Source organism: Periplaneta americana, chromosome 11 (assembly GCF_040183065.1).
Source record: "Periplaneta americana isolate PAMFEO1 chromosome 11, P.americana_PAMFEO1_priV1, whole genome shotgun sequence".
Classification (NCBI taxonomy): Eukaryota; Metazoa; Arthropoda; class Insecta; order Blattodea; family Blattidae; genus Periplaneta; species Periplaneta americana.
Window position 1 is genome coordinate 57,520,979 of NC_091127.1, and position 21,044 is coordinate 57,542,022.

At 35.0% G+C, this 21,044-nt stretch overlaps 1 protein-coding gene across 2 annotated transcripts in view; it reads left to right on the forward strand.

Annotated features, from left to right (window-relative positions):
• Window positions 1–223: 223 nt before the first annotated feature.
• Window positions 224–21,044, forward strand: part of LOC138709035 (protein peste-like) — a 40,797-nt gene continuing 19,976 nt past the window's right edge. For both annotated transcript variants that reach the window (XM_069839513.1, XM_069839514.1), the window contains exons 1-4: window positions 224–304; window positions 10,768–10,899; window positions 15,159–15,319; window positions 19,272–19,413. In XM_069839513.1, the coding sequence (XP_069695614.1) occupies window positions 10,795–10,899; window positions 15,159–15,319; window positions 19,272–19,413 (408 nt within the window). In that variant the 5' untranslated portion in view covers window positions 224–304; window positions 10,768–10,794. The remainder of the gene's footprint in view (window positions 305–10,767; window positions 10,900–15,158; window positions 15,320–19,271; window positions 19,414–21,044) is intronic.

Below are 21,044 nucleotides of genomic sequence, written 5' to 3' on the forward strand. Positions count from 1 at the left end.
TATCAGTTTATTCCAATCCACTCTGTCAAATGTCTTTTCTAGGTCTGCAAATATAGTATCACCACTTCTTCATACCCGTCGATTATATATGCATTATTCAGGTACATCTCTAGATGTAAAATGAAAATTTAATAATCCAGTGCAATATTGCGTCATCTATATACGCTGACTGTGTCAGTTTAAAAAACGAAGGAGCTTTAGTAAATGTCAGTTTCTTCAAGGACGTCAACGTAAATAGACTCGCTAACCAACCAACAAAATAGTCAGAGTTGAACGATAAACGGAGGAACACGTAAACATCAAAGTAAGTACCAATAACACACCATCTTTATAACCAAACACAATTTAACATTTAATGTATAGACTAATTGTGACTAGTTGCAGGAAATGGGACGTAAAGTCGGATTTTTCTTTTGCTGTTTCAAGAAGAGGATGAAATACGGAGCATTAAAAAAATTCATGGTTCTAGGTGCTATAGTTTTTAATATATTACTTATTGAATATTGATATTACGTTATGTACTTCTCGAGAAAAATGCAATTAAAGTTTTCATTTGTTTTATTAGCAACTTTAAGAAAGATTTCGGTGTTTAAGAAGCACTGTGTAAAACTATGTCGTAGTTTAGTATGTAAAAAAAAGCTACAGGTAGCGCAAGATGTCAAAACATAGAAATTCAGTTTTTACACCACAAATTCGTTATTTTGTTCTCCTGTAAAATTTTCTTTTACGGCTTTAGGTTCCTTTTCGCTCACCGGGTCACAATTATTGCATATACAATTAAATTACAGATGTACAATTGATATACAATTTTGACTCATGACGAATTTAATCTAAATAACATCTACAGTAATATTTCGTCCCATACGTTCCCTCAACCAGACAACACAAGCTGTTATAGGCCTACATTACACAATGAAAACACAGATAAAAGCAGAACTACAAAATGAAATGTATTATATAACCATTATGTTGATGATAATGTAATTTATGGATCACAAGTTGGTTATTTTAACATATTAACATAAGTCCATAAGGCTTTCTCTTCCATTCAACCAATATAAAAATACATAGCAATATATAAATAACATTAGTACAGAAAACAATGTAATAATAATAATAATAATAATAATAATAATAATAATGAAAATGATAATAATAGTAAGATCAAAATGTAGATGTGTATAGTTACATCTAATTCTAAAGGTTAAACTATTGCTTTTTTGAAGAATTAACCCTATCTCCGTACGCTCTGGAACAGAATGCGGTCCCTAGTCATAAGGTTTTTACTTGATTAATTAAATATATATTTCCGTGAAAATGATTTATTAAAGTTTTATAAAACAAATATTATGGCATATAATAATTTGTTATTGTATTCTGTATCATATATTGCGAACGTTTTCGCCACTTGGCATCATCAGGCATGATTTAAAATATCTAAATGTAGTACATATTGAACATGTGTAATGATATTTAGCGAATACAAATGAATGATTAACAATTAAATCAAACGAGAATCTAAAGTAAAACGTATTATAATTATAGTACACTTAATTATTGTGCTACCCTCAATTATTAAAATAGTAAAATACATAGTTATAATTAATTTAAAATCATAAAAACATCTACTATTGTACATAATTTAAACATATGTTATTCAAAATGACTTGTCCCATCAATGTAGATTTATTAAGCTCGTTTAGCTTCAGTTAGATAATCTGTATTGCATAAATTATGTAAATGATATTTGTTGCATTTTCTAATACACTATTCATTTAAGTAGTTTGTTTTTTTTATGTACTTCAGACCATGATTTACTACAGTTCTAAGTATATTTTTATTATTATTATTATTATTATTATTATTATTGTAATGTGTTGTTATAGTTCTATTTATAATTTATTAACTATATAGTAATATACTAATTCATCATACAGTATTATGTCAAATATCTGTTGTTCAATCATTTAATTTTGAAGACGTAGATGTGTTGTTGAAGGATCATACGTGTCTTAATGTCGTTATTTTAAAATTCAGGTTTCGTGTAGTGGTGATATTCGGCCGGTTCAGACGAACCGGTTGTTAAATTATTTCTAGGTAATATTTGCAATTACCATGGACATACAAAGTGTATGTTTAACATATAGGTACACATGAGAGAACTGATTATTAAACTTCTTTAAATATCAGAATTGCGTGTAAATGTAAATGTTATACCACAGTCTACTATATACAGTCGCGAAGTTTGAGGTGATTTTTTGCAAATCTCGTGATAAAGCGCTCCAAGCGGTTAGCAACTAGAAACAATAGACTGTCCGCGGTCGACTTTGGACTGTGTCGTATTTCCATCGAGTGCTAGCTCGTTGCGTATTTCACATTGATGCTTGTGAAATGTTCGTTATTGGTTGTTGAATCCCGTTGTACTTTCATGCATGCAAGAACGACCTAAGCAGGGACCGCTAAAGTTTACCATTGCCTAATATTTTACTAGAGATATAGAAAAATTAAGTTTGTTTTAATGAAATTTATTGATCACGTTTTATTTTCAATTCTGGTGGGATTATTATTGTTTAGGCCTACTTTTTTTTTTCAAAGGATATGTTTTTAATTATAGCTGTTAATTTTGTTGTTATTTTTATTTGTTACTTTACTAGAGGCGTAGAAAAAGTCTGTTACAATAAAATTTATTGATCACGTTTTATTTCCAATTCTGGTGTGATTATTATTGCTTAACCTCATCCCACTTTGTTAACTACGTAAGCCTACACTACAAGTACCGGTACACGTAAGTTACTTCATTAATTCATATTTCCATTATTATTGCTGTAAAGGGAAATGCAAATTAATATTTATTGGTTTCATAGTTAATTATCGCTATAATCTTGAATGAGTGAAGCGATTATAGTAAATTTCAGTTCGTTTTGCACAAACAAAAATAATATTAACCTATTTCTTGCAGGTATCTTCGAGTTTATGGTGGAATTTAATATACTTCATTAAAATAATAAATTAACTTTATGCATTTAATATTTCAATAATGGAAGGAAGGTGTTAATTTTTCCAAAAGAACACGACAACGAAAGTGTAACATACTTTGTCGTCTGCTAGGAGAGAGATCTGCGATGATGAGGCGATAGTAGCGATCCTAGTGGTGGGCAACTACCCATGTTTGCATTTTTACTACATATTGAGCTTCGCGACTTTATATAGTAGACTGTGATTATACATTGTGGAACATTGACGACTTTATAGTAATGTTTCAAATGGGTCATCCAAATTTTCTGCAGTTAAATTTTTGTTATGAATAGGCCTAAGAAATATATGCCGTTATGCCACCATTACGCTTCGTGCGCCTCTGACTTTGAGTACGTCTCAGAGTTGGGGTGAATTAATGCAGTGTCTTTCGTTCGTTTGAACTCATGCTTATCATCACGGTAAGTTAGTCCTCAACATTTGGTGGTTGAAAGCCACTCCTTTGACTTTGAAACACAACTATCTGCTAAAGGAAAATTTAAAGACATTAATTTCTTTGTTAAAGAAAAACTGCACTGTTTCAAATACATTTTATTTTCTGTCTGTAGAAAATGCACCTAATAGAACATTGACAAGTATCAGCCTTATTATTTCACTATGTTAGTATCGTGTATTACGTTTTTGTTTTACATAATTTTTCATTTCATATAGAGCGTATTCCGAATCTCACCGGTGAGCAATCCGATGGCATCACGGTGTTCCGAATTCCACCGATGACGTCATTGATGCTCCACCGGTGTCGCACCGGTGCCATCAACTTGCAGAGGTGGTGGCAGTCTCCATCAGCCGTCATCAGTGAATCTGATTGGTTCTTGTATAGGGCGGGAATTAGCAGACGAATGAAATCGTGCACTGTTGTGTCATGGCGGTGTGTTCTGCTGTATTGTTTGTAATGAGCACAACGTAAAAACAATATGTTAATGGCTTATGAGCGAACATGTCAACCGACTAGTTATTACTACCGGTTCAAAAAATAAGTTGTTTATCATCTCTTTTATTTGAACGAGATGGGCAGTACGGAAATTTCGCAAAATTTTGCTAGCGTAGCACAGATAACCACTTACACAGTCGCCATGACAGCATCGATTCTTCCAGCAGTTTTGTTCCTTATTTTCGTTGCAACGTGACGTCATTGATGCCACCGGACCGGTGAGATTCGGAATACGCTGATATTGTTGCAGTGAATAACAGCTTACATTTTCAAATTTTCAAAGGAGAATGACTACCTGTTACTAGAAAACACAGCCTTACATCTAGAAAAACCTCGTTCCACTTCTTCAGAAACAATGAGGACATATTTGAAATATTTTACACAAGCATCATATATCTCAAAATCTGTATCATTATTATAAATTTCCTCATTTGAAATTGTAACAAATTTTACATAGAGCTAAATATCCATAATGTTTATCCAGTATTTTTTCATATTGTCTGCAATATGTTTTCCTATTTCGTGTTCCAACTATTCGGTTCGTCACAATATCATTGACTACATGCTACTTTATGTCTGTAAAAAATACACCTAATATGACATTGACAAGTATCAGCCTTATTATTTTACTATGTTAATATTATAGTGTATTACGTTTTTTTACATAATTTTTCATTTCACATAGCCTATTATTGTAGTGAATCTGCAGTGCTTGGGAAAAGTGACATAAGTCAGTTTTCACAAACCTTTTTTGATAATTTATTGACAACTTACACTGGTTTATGTCGATTTTATTTTTTTCAGTATGAATTATTGTAATGGGACGAATAGCTATGTATTTTTTCCAAGCGAACAGATGTTCCGTAAGTTGTCAATAAATTATCAAAAAAGGTTTGTGGAAACTGACTTGTGTCACTTTTTCCGAGCACTACAGGAATAACAAACCACATTTCCAAATTTTCGAAGGAGAATGATTCCCTTTTGCTAGAAAACACAGCCTTATATCTAGAGAAACTTCGTTCCACTTCTGCAGAAACAATGGGGAATATTTTAAATATTTTACACAAGCATTATTGAACTCAAAATCTGTATCATTATTACAAATTTCCTCATTTGAAATTAAGTCACAAATTTCGTCCTCGGCATCTTGCTATTATTCTTCTTTACAGGACGTTGAATGTAGCCTGTTACGAATAGCAGTATTCGGTCGTAATGTAAGCGATCAACTAATGTTCACTGCTGAACGAAACAGATTGAAATCCTCCACCCCAATGCAATTACGTACTGGCACCTAAAGTCTGAGGGGCATGAAGCGTAATGTAACTGCATACAATTCTTAGCCCTAGTTATGAATATTTGACGTAAATGTTACAAACGTCTATAAATATTACTGTTTTACTTACATAATTTACGTTGAATCGTAGGCCTATCCATTAAATCGGAATGTACTATAGTTGAAATTTGTTTATTCTGTAATTAATCAAATATTACAGCAGACTTGTCGGAATACCAGTACAGTGAACTTTAAGATAAGATTTTTAGTTGGTTATTTAACGACGCCGTATCAACTACTCGGTTATTTAGCATCGATTGGTTTTGTGATAGCGAGATGAGCCCGAGGATTCGCCACAGATTACCTGACATTCGCCTTAAGGTTAGGGAAACCTTCGAAAAACACTCAACCAGGTAATCAGCCCAATCAGGAATCGAAACCATGCCCGAACGCAACTTCGGGTCGGCAGGCACGGTCATAATGTTCTGGGATTGTTAGTGGAAGTTAAGATTGTTTGAATAATCAATATTGACATCCAGAACATATTTAAAAAATCTTACTAAAATGCAAAATGTATCGTCACCAACTATTATGGTTTATTACTATTTAATACGAGAAATATTCGTACCGGCAACGGGAATCGAACCCAGGACCTCTCAGCTCTGCGCGCTGAGCGCTCTTTCCAACTGAGCTATGCCGGGACACGATCCACGGCGCCGGCCGAACCCCTCTCGTAATGTTTTTACGGCCTTACTACCTGCATTTGAGACGATACAAGTAATATATGCAGGAGCGCATATTTAAATGACTTTGTGGCCATATTCAACATCAGTTCGTGACAAGTGCTAACTGTTAATACATCACATATTCATTTTGTATGAGGTCTCGCCCACCTCATTGAATACTACACGGCTATTATGAAATAGCCAATATGTATTATTACTATTTAATACGAGAAAAATTCGTACCGGCACCGGGAATCGAACCCAGGACCTCTCAGCTCTTCGCACTGAGCGCTCTTTTCAACTGAGCTATGCCGGGACACGATCCACGGCGCCGGCCGAACCCCTCTCGTAATGCTTTTACAGCCTTACTACCTGCATTTGAGACGATACAAGTCATATACGCAGGAGCGCATATTTAAATGACTTTGTGGCCATATTCAACATCAGTTGGTTTGTATGTATTGGATTGTTTAAATTATTATGTTAGATTAAAGTAGATGAATATGTTAAAATGACCAAGTTGTGATCCATAAATTAAATTATCATCAACATAATGGTTACATAATACATTTCACTATGTAGTTCCACCGATCGTCAGTATGTTCGTTTTGAATGGCTATACTAAACAGTAAGTATTATACAGGGTGTAAGGGGTATAAGTGCCATTATTTTAACTGATGATTATTCATGTCATAAAGAAGAAAAAATGTCTTTATAATTTTTTTCTAATTGCAATATTTAACTAATTATTATTAAAGTTTACAATATTAGACGTTTTGCAACGTTGCTGGATAGGGAGAAGTGGATTTATAAGTATACAGTACAGCTCAAGCGGATACAGACATACCGGTACAGATGCTCTGTTCCAATTTAGCAGCGGACCATGTTAATATTGTTGTTTACATAAAACGTGTAGCAAATACAAACTTTCAGTCTCATTAATAGAACATCATGGTAAATTTACATTTTATGTAACAATATTGCTCCATTTTTATTGTATGTCTAAAAAATAAACAATAATGGTTTTCTGCACAAAATCACACGAACGTTTTTCTAATGCAAAATTTTAATCTCTCCTGTTTCCGTAAAGCAGTATCATTTTTTAACAAATTTCTGATTTGTGATTTTCGAAACGGGGTAAGAGACTCCTAATTTCTAAAAATCGTTGAGAAACTGCTACAAAAGTTCGCCGATTAGGTAACCTTCTTTGAGGAAAACGTTGACGGCACATTCTTCTTGTCTCACTTGAATTACGACGACTTTCTCCATAAATTAATAATATATGATATTCCTAAACTGTAAATGACATTGTAAGTTCTTTATCGAATACCCTGTACTGAACTGTCATCCGCTCGGCAGTATACCTATGGACAGGGAGCTTCAACTCAACTAACTCAAACTTACAGTATGTCTATAAAGAGTACTGCCTACTGAACACGTTACCACGTCTCTCAAGCCAGAATATTAACAAATTTAAGCATGTATTTTTATTTAACTTCACGAAAACGTAATAGAACACACAAATATTTATCTAAACTAATATTAACACTTTGCTAGATATACCTACTGATGTAATTGTTTTCGTAATTTTACTAACGATATAAGCAGCATAACGCAAATAAAACAATTTTTTTTCTGGGAAAACTGTCGAGTTTTGACCCTTTGTTGTGTGGACATTTTTTGTTCTCGTAAACCGTCCCCGACGACTGTGAGAAGGACGACACTTATATCCCTTACACTATGTATACAAAATAGGTGTGACATTATTTGGCGCGTAGCACAGGGACTGTCAGGGACTACTTGCATCTTGTTTGTGATGCAGTTGACGTTGTATGCACGATTCAGAACTGGGCCTCTAAGACTTCATTCTACTGATAAAGATTGATACTGCAGTGACCTTTCCGGCAATTTGAATCGTATGTTGAATTATTTATTTCGTTTATTTTACTGGTACTGGTAGAGATAAGGCATAAGGCCTACTCTTCCACTCAACCAGTATAAAAATATATACTTACTTACTTGCTTGCTTACTTACTGGTTTTTAAGGAACCCGGAGGTTCATTGCCGCCCTCACATAAGCCCGCCATAGGTCCCTATCCTGAGCAAGATCAATTCAGTCTCTATCATCATATCCCACCTCCCTCAAATCCATTTTAATATTATCTTCCCATCTACGTCTTGGCCTCTCCAAAGGTCTTTTTCCCTCCGGCCTCCCAACTAACACTCTATATGCATTTCTGGATTCGCCCACACGTGCTACATGCCCTGCCCATCTCAAACGTCTGGTTTTAATGTTCCTAATTATGTCAGGTGAAGAATACAATGCGCGCAGTTCTGTGTTGTGTAACTTTCTCCATTCTCCTGTAACTTCATCCCTCTTAGCACCAAATATTTTCCTAAGCACCGTATTCTCAAACACCTTTAACCTATGTTCCTTTGCTGTTATCGTGCCTGGGAATCAGTCCCATTCGGAGGCTTATTTGGTTTCGTAACAAGCTGTTTTTTACGGTGATGAGTTGTTAGCCCTTCGCCCAACCCCCAAGCTGGAGGACCACCCCTCATCTGCTGTCCGCGACTGCTTATTCAATATATTCACAGCTACCCTCCATATCTGGAGGCCGTCTCCTCGATCCGCAACCTGAGGACGCGCCATAGGAAATATAAATAAAATCAGTACAGAAAAATGTAATAATAATAATAATAATAATAATAATAATAATAATAATAGTAATAATAATAATAATAATAGGCCTAATAATAACAGGAAAATATAGATGTGTATAGTTACATGTACTTCTAAAAGTTAAACAATTTAGTGTTAAATAAGACAATTTGGGTCCAAGGAATGATTGACATAATGAACGAAAATTGATATAATAAAAAAAATATTCTACAAAAGTACTGTAATATCTGAAGAAAGATCGTAGGCCTACTCTAGAGACGAAAAGCATTCTTTCTCACAATTGGTTTTTGAAAGTAGCTCTGACAACCCTTTACACTACTATATGTAGGCCTACACTAAAATACGTTATTTTCACTATTTACACTATCATAAATAATGAAGGCTTACATTGGTCAAACATTATTTACATTATTGTGCACAAGTTACAAAATAAATAGACCATAGGCCTAGTATTATGAAATAAAATACCTTGCATTACAATACCTACACAACACTGTACATAAGCTTATTAGTGTAAATAATGTTTGACCAGTGTTGGTCTACAGTCTTTATTATAGTGTACATAGTAAAAGCAGCGTATTCTACTGTACACTGTAATTTTTAGTGTAATTGTTAGAGTGGTCCATGTTTTGTTCTGCCCCACTTTACCAAAGAAGAATCACGTGAGTCGTCAGTCAAGTTCTTCGCTTGCACGTGCGTCGTCCACTTAAAAATTACAGTAATACTTAATCTTGTAGCCTTCTGGAACAAGGTACGGTCCCTAGTTATAAGAAATTGGTGTACATTTAGCATTTACCAAGGAGATACGTAAGACAGCGCGCACTGAGTTTCAGTCCAAATGGGCGCATCATGTTCTATGTATGGCACAAGAGGGAAATATACCGTACTTAATATGTGGAGAACAAGAAAAGCTTTATCAGAGACGCTAAGTGAAAGTGAATCAATTCAAATTAAGGCTCTTTATTTCGTCCACATTGCATAAAATAAAAAAATTGCCTTGAGAACTGCAGTTAGAAATAACTGATATTTCAAATAATGTACTACTAACAGCCACTTATACAGTAATAACGAGGACCTACTTAATTATTAAGGTCCTTACACACGAGCGACTTTTAGCAGCCAAGGTAGACTGCTTTTTGCATTCGACCTTGGCGCCTTGTCGCGAGAATGCAGTTGGTAATGCAATACAGTTCCTTCTACCCTGAACAACCTCTGATTGTGGTTCTGGTTATTAAATTTTGTTAATTTTATTATCCAGAGCTAAGGCCACCGAGTCACCAAACAAACTTTGAAATGCACAGAGTATAAATGACGTCATGACCAATGGGGTGGAATGGCACTGCGAGAGTAAAATTGGTTTCGTACCGCTTTTATTATTGCTGCTTGGTGTTGTTCCGTAAAATCGTCATACAGTGACATACAATATCGTACCTGCCAAACTTAGACGACCCCAGCTCAAAGGCAAGAAGTCAAAGAAGTCACACCAACATGCTCTTGATGTTTATGTTATGCAGTTGGCCGCGTCCGATAACAGAATTGCTTTATAACAGCGTTGCCAAACATAGACGGCCTCAGTCCGAGTAGAGAGATCAGCTTATCTTACCGAAAGCGATAACTACTAACTTCTGTGTTAAAAAAAAAAAAAAACATCGTACTTGCTTCGGCCCAGCGGCTGGGCTAATTCAGAGTCATAATGTGACAACGCTGCATAACTAACAGGCATGCACTGTATGATTTATTATGTTTTGGGTAAGGCACGAGTCAGCAGAGTAGTGTTCGTACTTAATTCACAATCTAGATACTTAAAGTTTATCTGTTTCATAGGTGTACATTCACACACAATATTGTCGATCCCACTGATGATTTTCTCTAGAAATCAATTTCATTATTTTATTTTCTTCTGCTAATACTCATATTTTCACTTCATAATTCATGTTCGGTGGTACAGGGAAAATTGTACGAAAAAGTCGGTGCTTCAAATATTCAGGTGACTTCGGGTCATATGTAGTGGACAAACATATACTGAAACAAAACTGCATGTTGAAATTTTTGTTTCGTTATTTATAAGTACACCGTCAAGTAGAATAGAAAGGATTCATTTCAATTTCATTTTCTTTTGCAGGGTTTTTGAGTGCGTAACCACCGCCCGATGGAACATAGAATTTTCCTGAAGGTTTCGGGTATAGCTATGATAATCTTAGGCGTCATCCTCGCTCTATGCTCAGACACATTATTCAACTATGTTGTTAGAAAGGTAAGTAAATGTATTATACTCCTATCAGTTACAAAAAGGTGCTTCGTTGTAGCAGAATCTGTAGGCTATATTTTGTTATATTTCACTATGCATTTAGTGTACAGTACATATCAATGTGAAATAAATGACACGGTTTAAAGCAGGCATGCTCAGTGCGGGCATTTGTAGCCTTTAAACGAGGTGCAACAGTGATGTAGAATCTCAGAACCACATGAAAGTACACACTTAAAAGATATTCTACATGCAACTCATTTGAAGGCTAGAAATGCCCGCGTTGAATAAACCTGGCTTGAAGGGCAGGCAACCGGAGTATGGTGCTGAGAACATCACCTATAACTTATGCCATGAGAGCTCTACCGCGCAGTACAGCATCAATGGGTACCTTTACATTTTCTTACCTATTTTTACAAACCCATTTATGTTTTTAAAATCTTCTGCATTACTGATGCTGAAGTTCTTGAAGGTACACATCTTGTTCATTTTTGCTTTCAAATGACGCAGTTTTATTAAAAATGTATATTCTGTCTGGTGCAGGTACTTTCATAGAACCTTGCACCTAAAAACATCAAAATGTCAATATTAATATTTATGCCATGTTTTTGATCATGACCCTACTTAATTTCACTTCTTAATGCTTCTCGTTGATTGGGCTAACAACGAGATCATTGTGACAATATAACATATTCCCACCAAAAATTCATACCGATAATACAAAATTAACAATATTTTACTTACATGCATGGATCTCCTTGTTCCCTTTCAGCTAGATTCCTAAGTGAATAGTACATAGCTCTTTGCAATGCTTTATCCTCTATCTTTTATAAACATATCTGTTAAAGATACCTTTTTGCGTATTTTTTTCTTCTACAGAACTCTTGGAACTACACTCACTGTCCAACACCTTGACAAAGAAGTGCATGACAGCAAATGCGTCATGGAAGGATCATGACATTAAGCGTTAAAGCCACATGAGTCCGGGACTGATGTGCTTTTGAAAGAAGTCAATATTTTAAGATTTTATAGATTGCTTAGTAATGATCGGACTCGTGTTGTTTTGACTGGAAATGATGCGTCTACACATAGTCCTTCCTATGGTGCCGGTAACTCTTCTTCGTAAAAATGTGGACTCATGTGGTTTTACAAATGACCGATTCAGTTATTTTTGTTTAGCAGTTTATACTGACAACTAAGATTTATCGATCACTTTAACCCTGTTTACTAACTTTCTAAAGAGGTTTAACCTGATGACATGGAATGTTCCCTAGTTGTGTGGACATCTGATGTTGTGTTAACCTTATACCGTTGAAACCCTACCTTATGTGTTCGAAAAGTAAAAACTGTAACTGCGAAGTAGAAGGAGACCTACTTACAAAACCCGAAGGTTCACTGCCGCCCTCACATTGGCTCGCCATCGCACAGAGGGCCAGATGCTCAATCTAGCAGGAAAAAACTCAATTTACCGACCTCACAAAATCGACCAGTTCTATGTTTATAATCTGAATAAACATCTATATGAAATATATTTATTTAAAATTTTGAATCATATGGCATCATGTCCACACCTGTGGAGTAACGGTCAGCGCGTCTGGCGGTGAAACCAGGTGGCCCGGGTTAGAATCCCGGTCGGGGCAAGTTACCTGGTTGAGGTTTTTTCCGGGGTTTTCCCTCAACCCAATATGAGCAAATGCTGGGTAACTTTCGGTGCTGGACCCCGGACTCATTTCACCGGCATTATCACCTTCATTTCATTCAGACGCTAAAAAACCTAGATGTTAAAACAGCGTCGTAAAATAACCCAATAAAAAATATGGCATCATTCTTACTGTAAATTAACATTTGCTACAACATGTTACTAAAAGAAAAGTATAAATTTTTTCGCCTATACGGCATCATTAGATATATAATTGTTTAACAATATCTAACATAAGTACATTGTAGAATGTATTCACTTGTAATGAAATATTGATCTGTATATTGTATAACATTAAAAGACGAAGTCATGAGTTATATGTAGTAATAGTGTATATATTTATAGGGAATATGTTGATTTAATTAATTTGCATTTGATTTCCTAATTTGCTAAAATTTTACGTGACTTGGTATATGTGTACATAGAACTCATGTTACAATATTTGTTATATATGTTGGTTAACACTGTTAAAAATTAAAATAGATAAAATATAAAATATCGTTGCTGCCTTTCTCAACAATAAGCAAGAATCTCTACCTCAAGAGGTGAAAAATCTCTTGAATGAACATGAAACAGAAATACTAAATAAAGGACACCCAAAATAAGAAAAAGAAGAAGGAGGAGGAGGAGAGATAGATAATGATCAAAATGAGAAGAAGGACTAGAAACTTGAAGAAAACATCGTTGAGGCAATGACAGCAAAGAATAATCATTTTTCTACTAGATCTAGGCCCGGTTTCTTCAACCTTTGTTATAATGCACCTAACATAGCGTTAATTAACTGTAAGTTAAGAGTAAGAATTGCTGTTAAAAATATTGCGTTTCTTCGACTTTACATTTCACATTTTAACATTCTGTTTGTTAACTCTCTGTTAGGAACAGAGATTCTAGAGTTTAACCATAACCTATAACCAAGTATAGGCTCACTTCTGTTTTCTGAACTCTGACAATTGCGATTCTCGCTTGTTTCCGTTGTTTGATTCAGAGAGAATAGAAGTCTTTCTATTCTCTCAGGTTTGATTTCTGCTTCTTTCCTCGTCTGTATCACAATAGCGTGGAGCGGCGTATTGGTATTGCTATTATGAAATGGCAAACACTGGAACAAAAAGAAATCTTGGGACTAATTTCTCTTCTTTCGAAAGAAACCTTCTGCTGGAAATTATTTCCCAGTATAAACCAATTAATGAGAATAAACAAACAAATGTATCTAAGTTGAAAGCGAAAAGTGAGGCTTGACAGAACATAGCCTATTCCTTTGTATGAACTTCTGGTCTGTCAAATCACAGAAATCATCCGCTCTGTTTATGCATTCATGGATATCATTTTCTAAATAATGCAGATATATAAGTTCAGCATCTCACGCACCAGCCATATTGGATACTTCTATGTTAACAGAGAGTTAAATGATTTAACTGCATGAAATTGGGCAGTTAAATTAACATAGGTTTTAACAGCCTGTTAGTACTAACAGTAGTTGAAAAAATGCTTCAACTGTTAAGTTTACAGTTAAAATGGAATAACACACTGTTATAATTTAACAAAGGTTGAAGAAACCGGGCCCTATTGTTTGTAATGCTTAAACTTAGTGATTCAATCCACAGAGTTGTAAAACTATCTTGCAATGCAATATTTACCCCAATATAAGTTCAGAATCACATAACATTCACTTATAGTAGGTTTGATGCACTTTAGATTCGAAAATATTATATCTATAATTCTTTCCCGCTAGATTTGCAATCCGGCCCACTGTGCATAGGTCCCTATCCTGAGCAAGATTAATCCAATCCCTAACATCATATCCCACCTCCCTCAAATCCATTTTAATATTATTCTCCCATCTACAACTCGGCCTTCCCAAAGGTCTTTTTCACTCAGATCTTCCAACTAACACACTATACGCATTACTGGATTGACCTTTACGTGCTACATGCGCTGCCCATCTCAAAGGTCTAGATTTAATATTTATAATTATGTTAGGTGAAGAATGCAATGAAACACAGTTCTTCGTTGTGTAATTTTCTCCATTCTCGTGTAACTTCATCCCTCTCAGCCCCAAATATTTTCCTAAGCTCCTTATTCTCGAACACAACCTCTGTTTCTCTCATAAAGTGAGAGTCAAAGTCTTACAACCATACAGAACAACTCATAAAGTGAGAGTCAAAGTCTTACAGCCATACAGAACAACTCATAAAGTGAGAGTCAAAGTCTTACAAACATACAGAACAACTCATAAAGTGAGAGTCAAAGTCTTACAACCATTCAGAACTCATAAAGTGAGAGTCAAAATCTTACAACCATACAGAACAACTCATAAAGTGAGAGTCAAAGTCTTACAACCATACAGAACAACTCATAAAGTGAGAGTCAAAGTCTTACAGCCATACAGAACAACTCATAAAGTGAGAGTCAAAGCCTTACAACCATATACAACAACCGGTAATGTAACTGTTTTTATAAATTCTGACTTTCAGTTTAATAGAAGAGGACATACAAATCAATACAAAAGTGTTGATAAGTCTAGATTGAACTTGTGACATAAGTAATAGGGTTTGATCCATTTATTTTGCAGGTGGTGTCATTGTCACCTAGTTCAATACTCCTCGAGTTATGGAAGAAGACTCCTTTTCCAATGGAATTTGATTTTTATCTGTTCAACTGCACAAATTGTGATTCAGAGATTGAGAAGGACTTCACGCCAGAGTTCGTTCAGCTCGGACCTTATCATTTCGAGTAAGTCTGTAAAAACGATAGATCTATATTTAAGAAAAAAACATAATTTTCATTTTGGCACCTATTTTTATAATAATCCCTTTCTACTGGTGTTAGGTACAGCCTTATTTCCTTATTAATTTTAGTTGTAATAATTGTGTTCTTTTAGCTTTATGTCTTTTTATTACTTCAAACTATTAAATTATTATTCTTTCATGATTGTTAATCCATACTTTCCTCTCTTACTTTCTCATTATACGAAGTATTGTGATGCTATGAAAACATGTTTTATGAAAATACAAGTTTTTAGTATTGATAATAGAAGATTGGTCCTCGGCATGTCATTTAGCCGTCTGTTTGCATACAGCGATTTCTACTCTACTGTTAAAGGATATTGTTCTTGTAGTCTACTGTACATTTACCAGAAGTCGATTCAACGGAAACTAATACACAAGAAATGCTATCGGTTTACCAGAAACGTAATGGGTCTATATTATGACGATTTACTCGGAAAGGTTCTAAAATTGTTTTCAATATTTTTACATCGAACGTGATAAATGATATAACCTATAAGTGGAAAGCATTTTATTTGTAGAAATTAATTCTTGTTTACACTGTTCCGACTTCGTCTTTCCACCTGCGCACGGCGTAGTCTACATATACAGGGACATTTTTAATATTAACCTGGCTATATCTTTGGATTAAAGGTCTAGAACCGGAAACACCGCTTGCTCCCCCTTTCAAGACTGGAGTTCGATGATACTGGGGTAAAATACAAATCACTTTACTAGGTATAGGAGGAAAGAAAGGTAATTCATCCATTTATGTAAAGTAGGAAATATCGCAATTTTGTTTGATAATTTTCATTAGGTTTTTGTTTAATCAAATTACAGTACCGTATTAACACTTAGGGTTTTTACTCACGAATTGAGCTATCCATTCGGACGTATTCATTATGCACTGTATATTATACTATGTACAGCACATTAGCGTACAATATAGAGAATTAAGTTAAATTGAAAAATAATCATAATATGGATATTTAAACACATTTTTGAAAATGGTGGCCGTTCATTTCGATACAGGTTTCAGTTCTTTTGTGCATATTATCGCACTATAGACTATTGTACCTAATTACAATTACCAGTTTCGTCCTTCGTACTAGTAACTCATGTTGAAATAATTCTATACCTACTCTATAACCTTACGTATTGTAAATTCAATCTTCACTTCTGCCCGATCCGAAAAGATAAAATTGCTCAGAAATGCTATCTACTGTCCGTTCAAGTGGTTTTGTCGCAGGGTCGTAGAAAGGGGGAGGGGAAATTAAGTGACAGTTAATTACTTAACGAGGCCCTTCTATTCAAGTTATTTTAAACAGTTGTATAATATTACGTAGACGTCCAATTCCTAACAGAAATTAATGTTTTCAGAGAGGAGCTAAGACAGCCCAGCTACTAGACTTTACAGAGGGGCGAACTGAAGCAGGTGGAGGAAACCGGGATGCGACGTAGGCAAACGGACGACAGTACCTTTGCGGAAATATGATTCAATATTGAAAGCTCTTTTGTCAGTAGAAAACGCGAACATATTTCTGGAACGTACTATACTCACTAACTCAGTACTGCATACGCGGCCTCGGTTCTGTGTGGAGAACGGTTGGAAGTTTGCTAGTAGAGGGGTGGGAGTGAAGTACATTTAAAAACTCAGGTACAATAAAAATTGAAGTAAAAATAAAATGATGTTCCTGTACTTCCTCCATCTTTTTTACAGTTAATTGCATCTTTTCTTTTAGTCTTTCATTTCTCACTCTTTCTACACGTTGTTTGCATTTTCCTCTGCAATGCCCTATTTTCTCGGGGTCTCCGAAAGTGCGGGAATAAATTAATGATCGGGTTCCATGAAGTTATTGTGAAATATTTATTGCGTATAGTTGCTTGAAAGTGTTTTATGTAACTTAGGTTTAATTCATTAACTCAAAAAGATTCCGAACAATATTAGTAAGTATCAATATGTGCCCCATTAATACAGGACACACGTCGTAATGATATTCAATTATTTCAGTCCACACTTTGGCAAGAACACTTACAGTTGTACTATTTTTTTAGGATTACAAGATTCAGCATGTTTTCATTGTAAACCTTATTTTCCACATAATTCCAGAGAAAGAAATCTATTAGGGTCAGATGTGGACTTCTTAAGGCCATGAAATGCCAACCCATCCGTCTGGAAACCGACGATTCAATTAATTATAGTTATTAAAGTTACTGAAATTTAAGTCCGAGAATCAAGGAAGCAACAAATCCTTGATGATAATCTGTCGTCAGACATTGTGCATAATGCACGCATAGAAAGTTCAGATGTATGAAGAGTCGCATTATCCTGTATGAAAATTCAAATTAACAAAAAATGGATTGAATACTGTATTTTACTTACAAAACATTCTGTATTAATGGCACCATAAAAAATATGTACAATGATATGGTATGTATTAACACCGGTTATCAGCCATCATGTCTCACGACGGTCGACTTTGACTATGACGGGAACACAGTTCGTCGAGTTTCTTCTGTTTCAGATCAACCTAACCTGTGAACACTCTGTATTAGTGGTACCTTAAGAACGAGGCACAATGATACGGTTTGCATTTAACACCTGTTATCAGCCATCATGTCTCATGACCTTGACTTTATCGCGAACACAGTTCGTCCAGTTTCTTCTGTTTCAGATCAACCTAACCTGTGAACACTCTGTATTAGTGGCACCTTCAAAAAGAGGCATGATCATACGGTTTGCATTTAACACCGGTTATCAGCATCATGTCTCATGACCTTGACTTTACCGCGAACACAGTTTGTCGAATTTCTTCTGTTTCAGATCATCCTAACATGTGAACACTCTGTATTAGTGGTACCTTAAGAAAGAGGCATGATCATACGGTTTGCATTTAACACCGGTTATCAGCATCATGTCTCATGACCTTGACTTTACCGCGAACACAGTTCGTCCAGTTTCTTCTGTTTCAGATCAACCTAACCTGTAAACACTCTATATTAGTGGTACCTTAAGAAAGAGGCACAGTCATACGGTTTGCATTTAACACCGGTTATCAGCCATCATGTCTCATGACCTTGACTTTACCGCGAACACAGTTCGTCGAATTTCTTCTGTTTCAGATCAACCTAACCTGTGAACACACTGTATTAGTGGTACCTTAAGAACGAGGCACAATGATACGGTTTGCATTTGACACCGGTTATCAGCCATCATGTCCCATGACCTTGACTTTATCGCGAACACAGTTCGTCCAGTTTCTTCTGTTTCAGATCAACCTAACCTGTGAAAACTCTGTATTAGTGGTACCTTAAGAAAGAGGCACAGTCATACGGTTTGCATTTAACACCGGTTATCAGCCATCATGTCTCATGACCTTGACTTTACCGCGAACACAGTTTGTCGAATTTCTTCTGTTTCAGATCAACCTAACCTGTGAAAACTCTGTATTAGTGGTACCTTAAGAAAGAGGCATGATCATACGGTTTACATTTAACACCGGTTTTCAGCCATCATTTCTCATGACCTTGACTTTACCGCGAACACAATTCGTCGAGTTTCTTCTGTTTCAGATCAACCTAACCTGTGAAAACTCTGTATTAGTGGTACCTTAAGAAAGAGACATGATCATACGGTTTGCATTTAACCCGGTTTTCAGGCATCATTTCTCATGACCTTGACTTTACCGCGAACACAGTTCGCCCAGTTTCTTCTGTTTCAGATCAACTTAACCTGTGGACATCCCATATGATTTTATCTAAAATATATACCTTACTTTCCTTATTTATATTGTCTGTGTATTTTAAGTTAGTTCTTTCCATGTCTTCTTTTTTATACACATATTTCGCAGAACTATTTTTGTAAGACGTCCCATATTAATCTCATTGTATTGTATGATTTCTTCAATATTTCATTGCAGAGAATTACATGAAAAAGTTAACATTACTTGGAACAGCAATCACACTGTCACGTACCAGCAGCTAAGACGTTGGTTCTTCGACGTTGGGAACTCCAATGGAACTTGGGAAGACAACGTGACGACTCTCAATATTTTTCCTCTGGTTAGTTTCTTGCACGTCTCATAAAAGAAGTAAGTTTATATATTTCAACCATCGTTATCATTACTAAATTCATCTCTTACTCATCAAAAATCTATCGTCCTTATACTTGTTATTGCCAAATTAATAATTGCGATGGTTTTCCTTATAATAGTCACAATCGAAATCATATTCGCAGTAACAGTCGTCATCATAGCCACAGAAGAAAATGTATGACTGCAAAGAAGAGTCATTTATGATACAAGTTCGTAAAGGTTTTCTTTTTGTTACGAGTGCGAAGTTTATGAAATGAGGTGAGCTTTTAAAACCGAGATTAACGTCATTTTGGAAATAATTTCTGTTTAGTACTTTCAAGGGAGGCACTCTCAATGTATTGCTATGCTAAACTAAAAAAAATTAAACTGAAAATATTTTAGTTTGGAAATATACCTTTCAATTACTACTTCTACTAAATTTAGGACGTTTATATAAAAAGGACACTTAAGACCTGGTTTGTGTGACAATTTTACATAGACGGATAGTTCATATTCACCATGTTTTAAACCCACATACAAATGTTCACATTTCTAAGTTAATGCCTATATTAACATTCAGTAACACTCGAAACAAAATATAAATGAATGAAGGCTTTATTTCTTCAATGGAACTAATTTTTCTTTTTCATTTTACGTAGACTGTCTGTGTTGTTAGGTAATAACTAGGGCTAGGACTTTGATGATCTATAATTCATGAAAAAATGTCCTAAAACAATGCATTTAAGACCTAAAAATCTTTCAAAAATGCCCTTAAATGCCTAAAATTGATCTTACATGGCTTAGTAGGAAAAGAGGTTTTATACTACTTAATATTTAGACTAGTAATTAAATTAAATTCTAGTACCAACATTTAAGTTTATTTAATTTTACATAATTTTTATAAGTAGTATACTTTAATTAATTATTGTACCTGATATAGTTTCCATGTAGTCCACCACAAGGCCATTCTTATCCGGAACTAGCAGGTATAGAGAATGAAGGGGTGGTTGAACTGATCCATTACATGGGGTGTACTACGTTAAAATGGCAATATTTGTGTAGAAAAACTATTAAAATATCATAAAAAATAATGGGTATTAATGGACAAAATATGTAGAGAAAATATCAAAGGTAATAAACATAATTTTACATTAATAATGGGGTTTATGGCTAATATTAAATGAAAATGCCTAAAAAATGACCGAATAAAACAAAAAAATGCTCTTATGAGTTGAAACAGGCAAAAAAAATGCAAAAAATGCCCTAACAAATATGTCTTAAAACACTTAGTTTATCACATAACATATAAATACTAGCAGCTATGTTTCTGACTTACTAGAAAAAAGATGCAATTTCATCAAAATCCTAGCCCTACCCTGTTTTTTTTTGTCTCATCCTCCCCTTCCGGTGTAGTATAACTCCCCCCCCCCCGGATAAAACATCTGAATTCAATACTGGAGGACACGTTCAGAATTAAACTTTTGAACCAGTTGTTAGGAGTCGCCATACATGAGGTGTTCCACAGAAGATGACCCTTCATGTCATATTCCTACTCTGGTGCACCAAAGATTGATTAGGCCTAATTGAAATAATGGCGCGAACGTTATACTCATGGCCTGC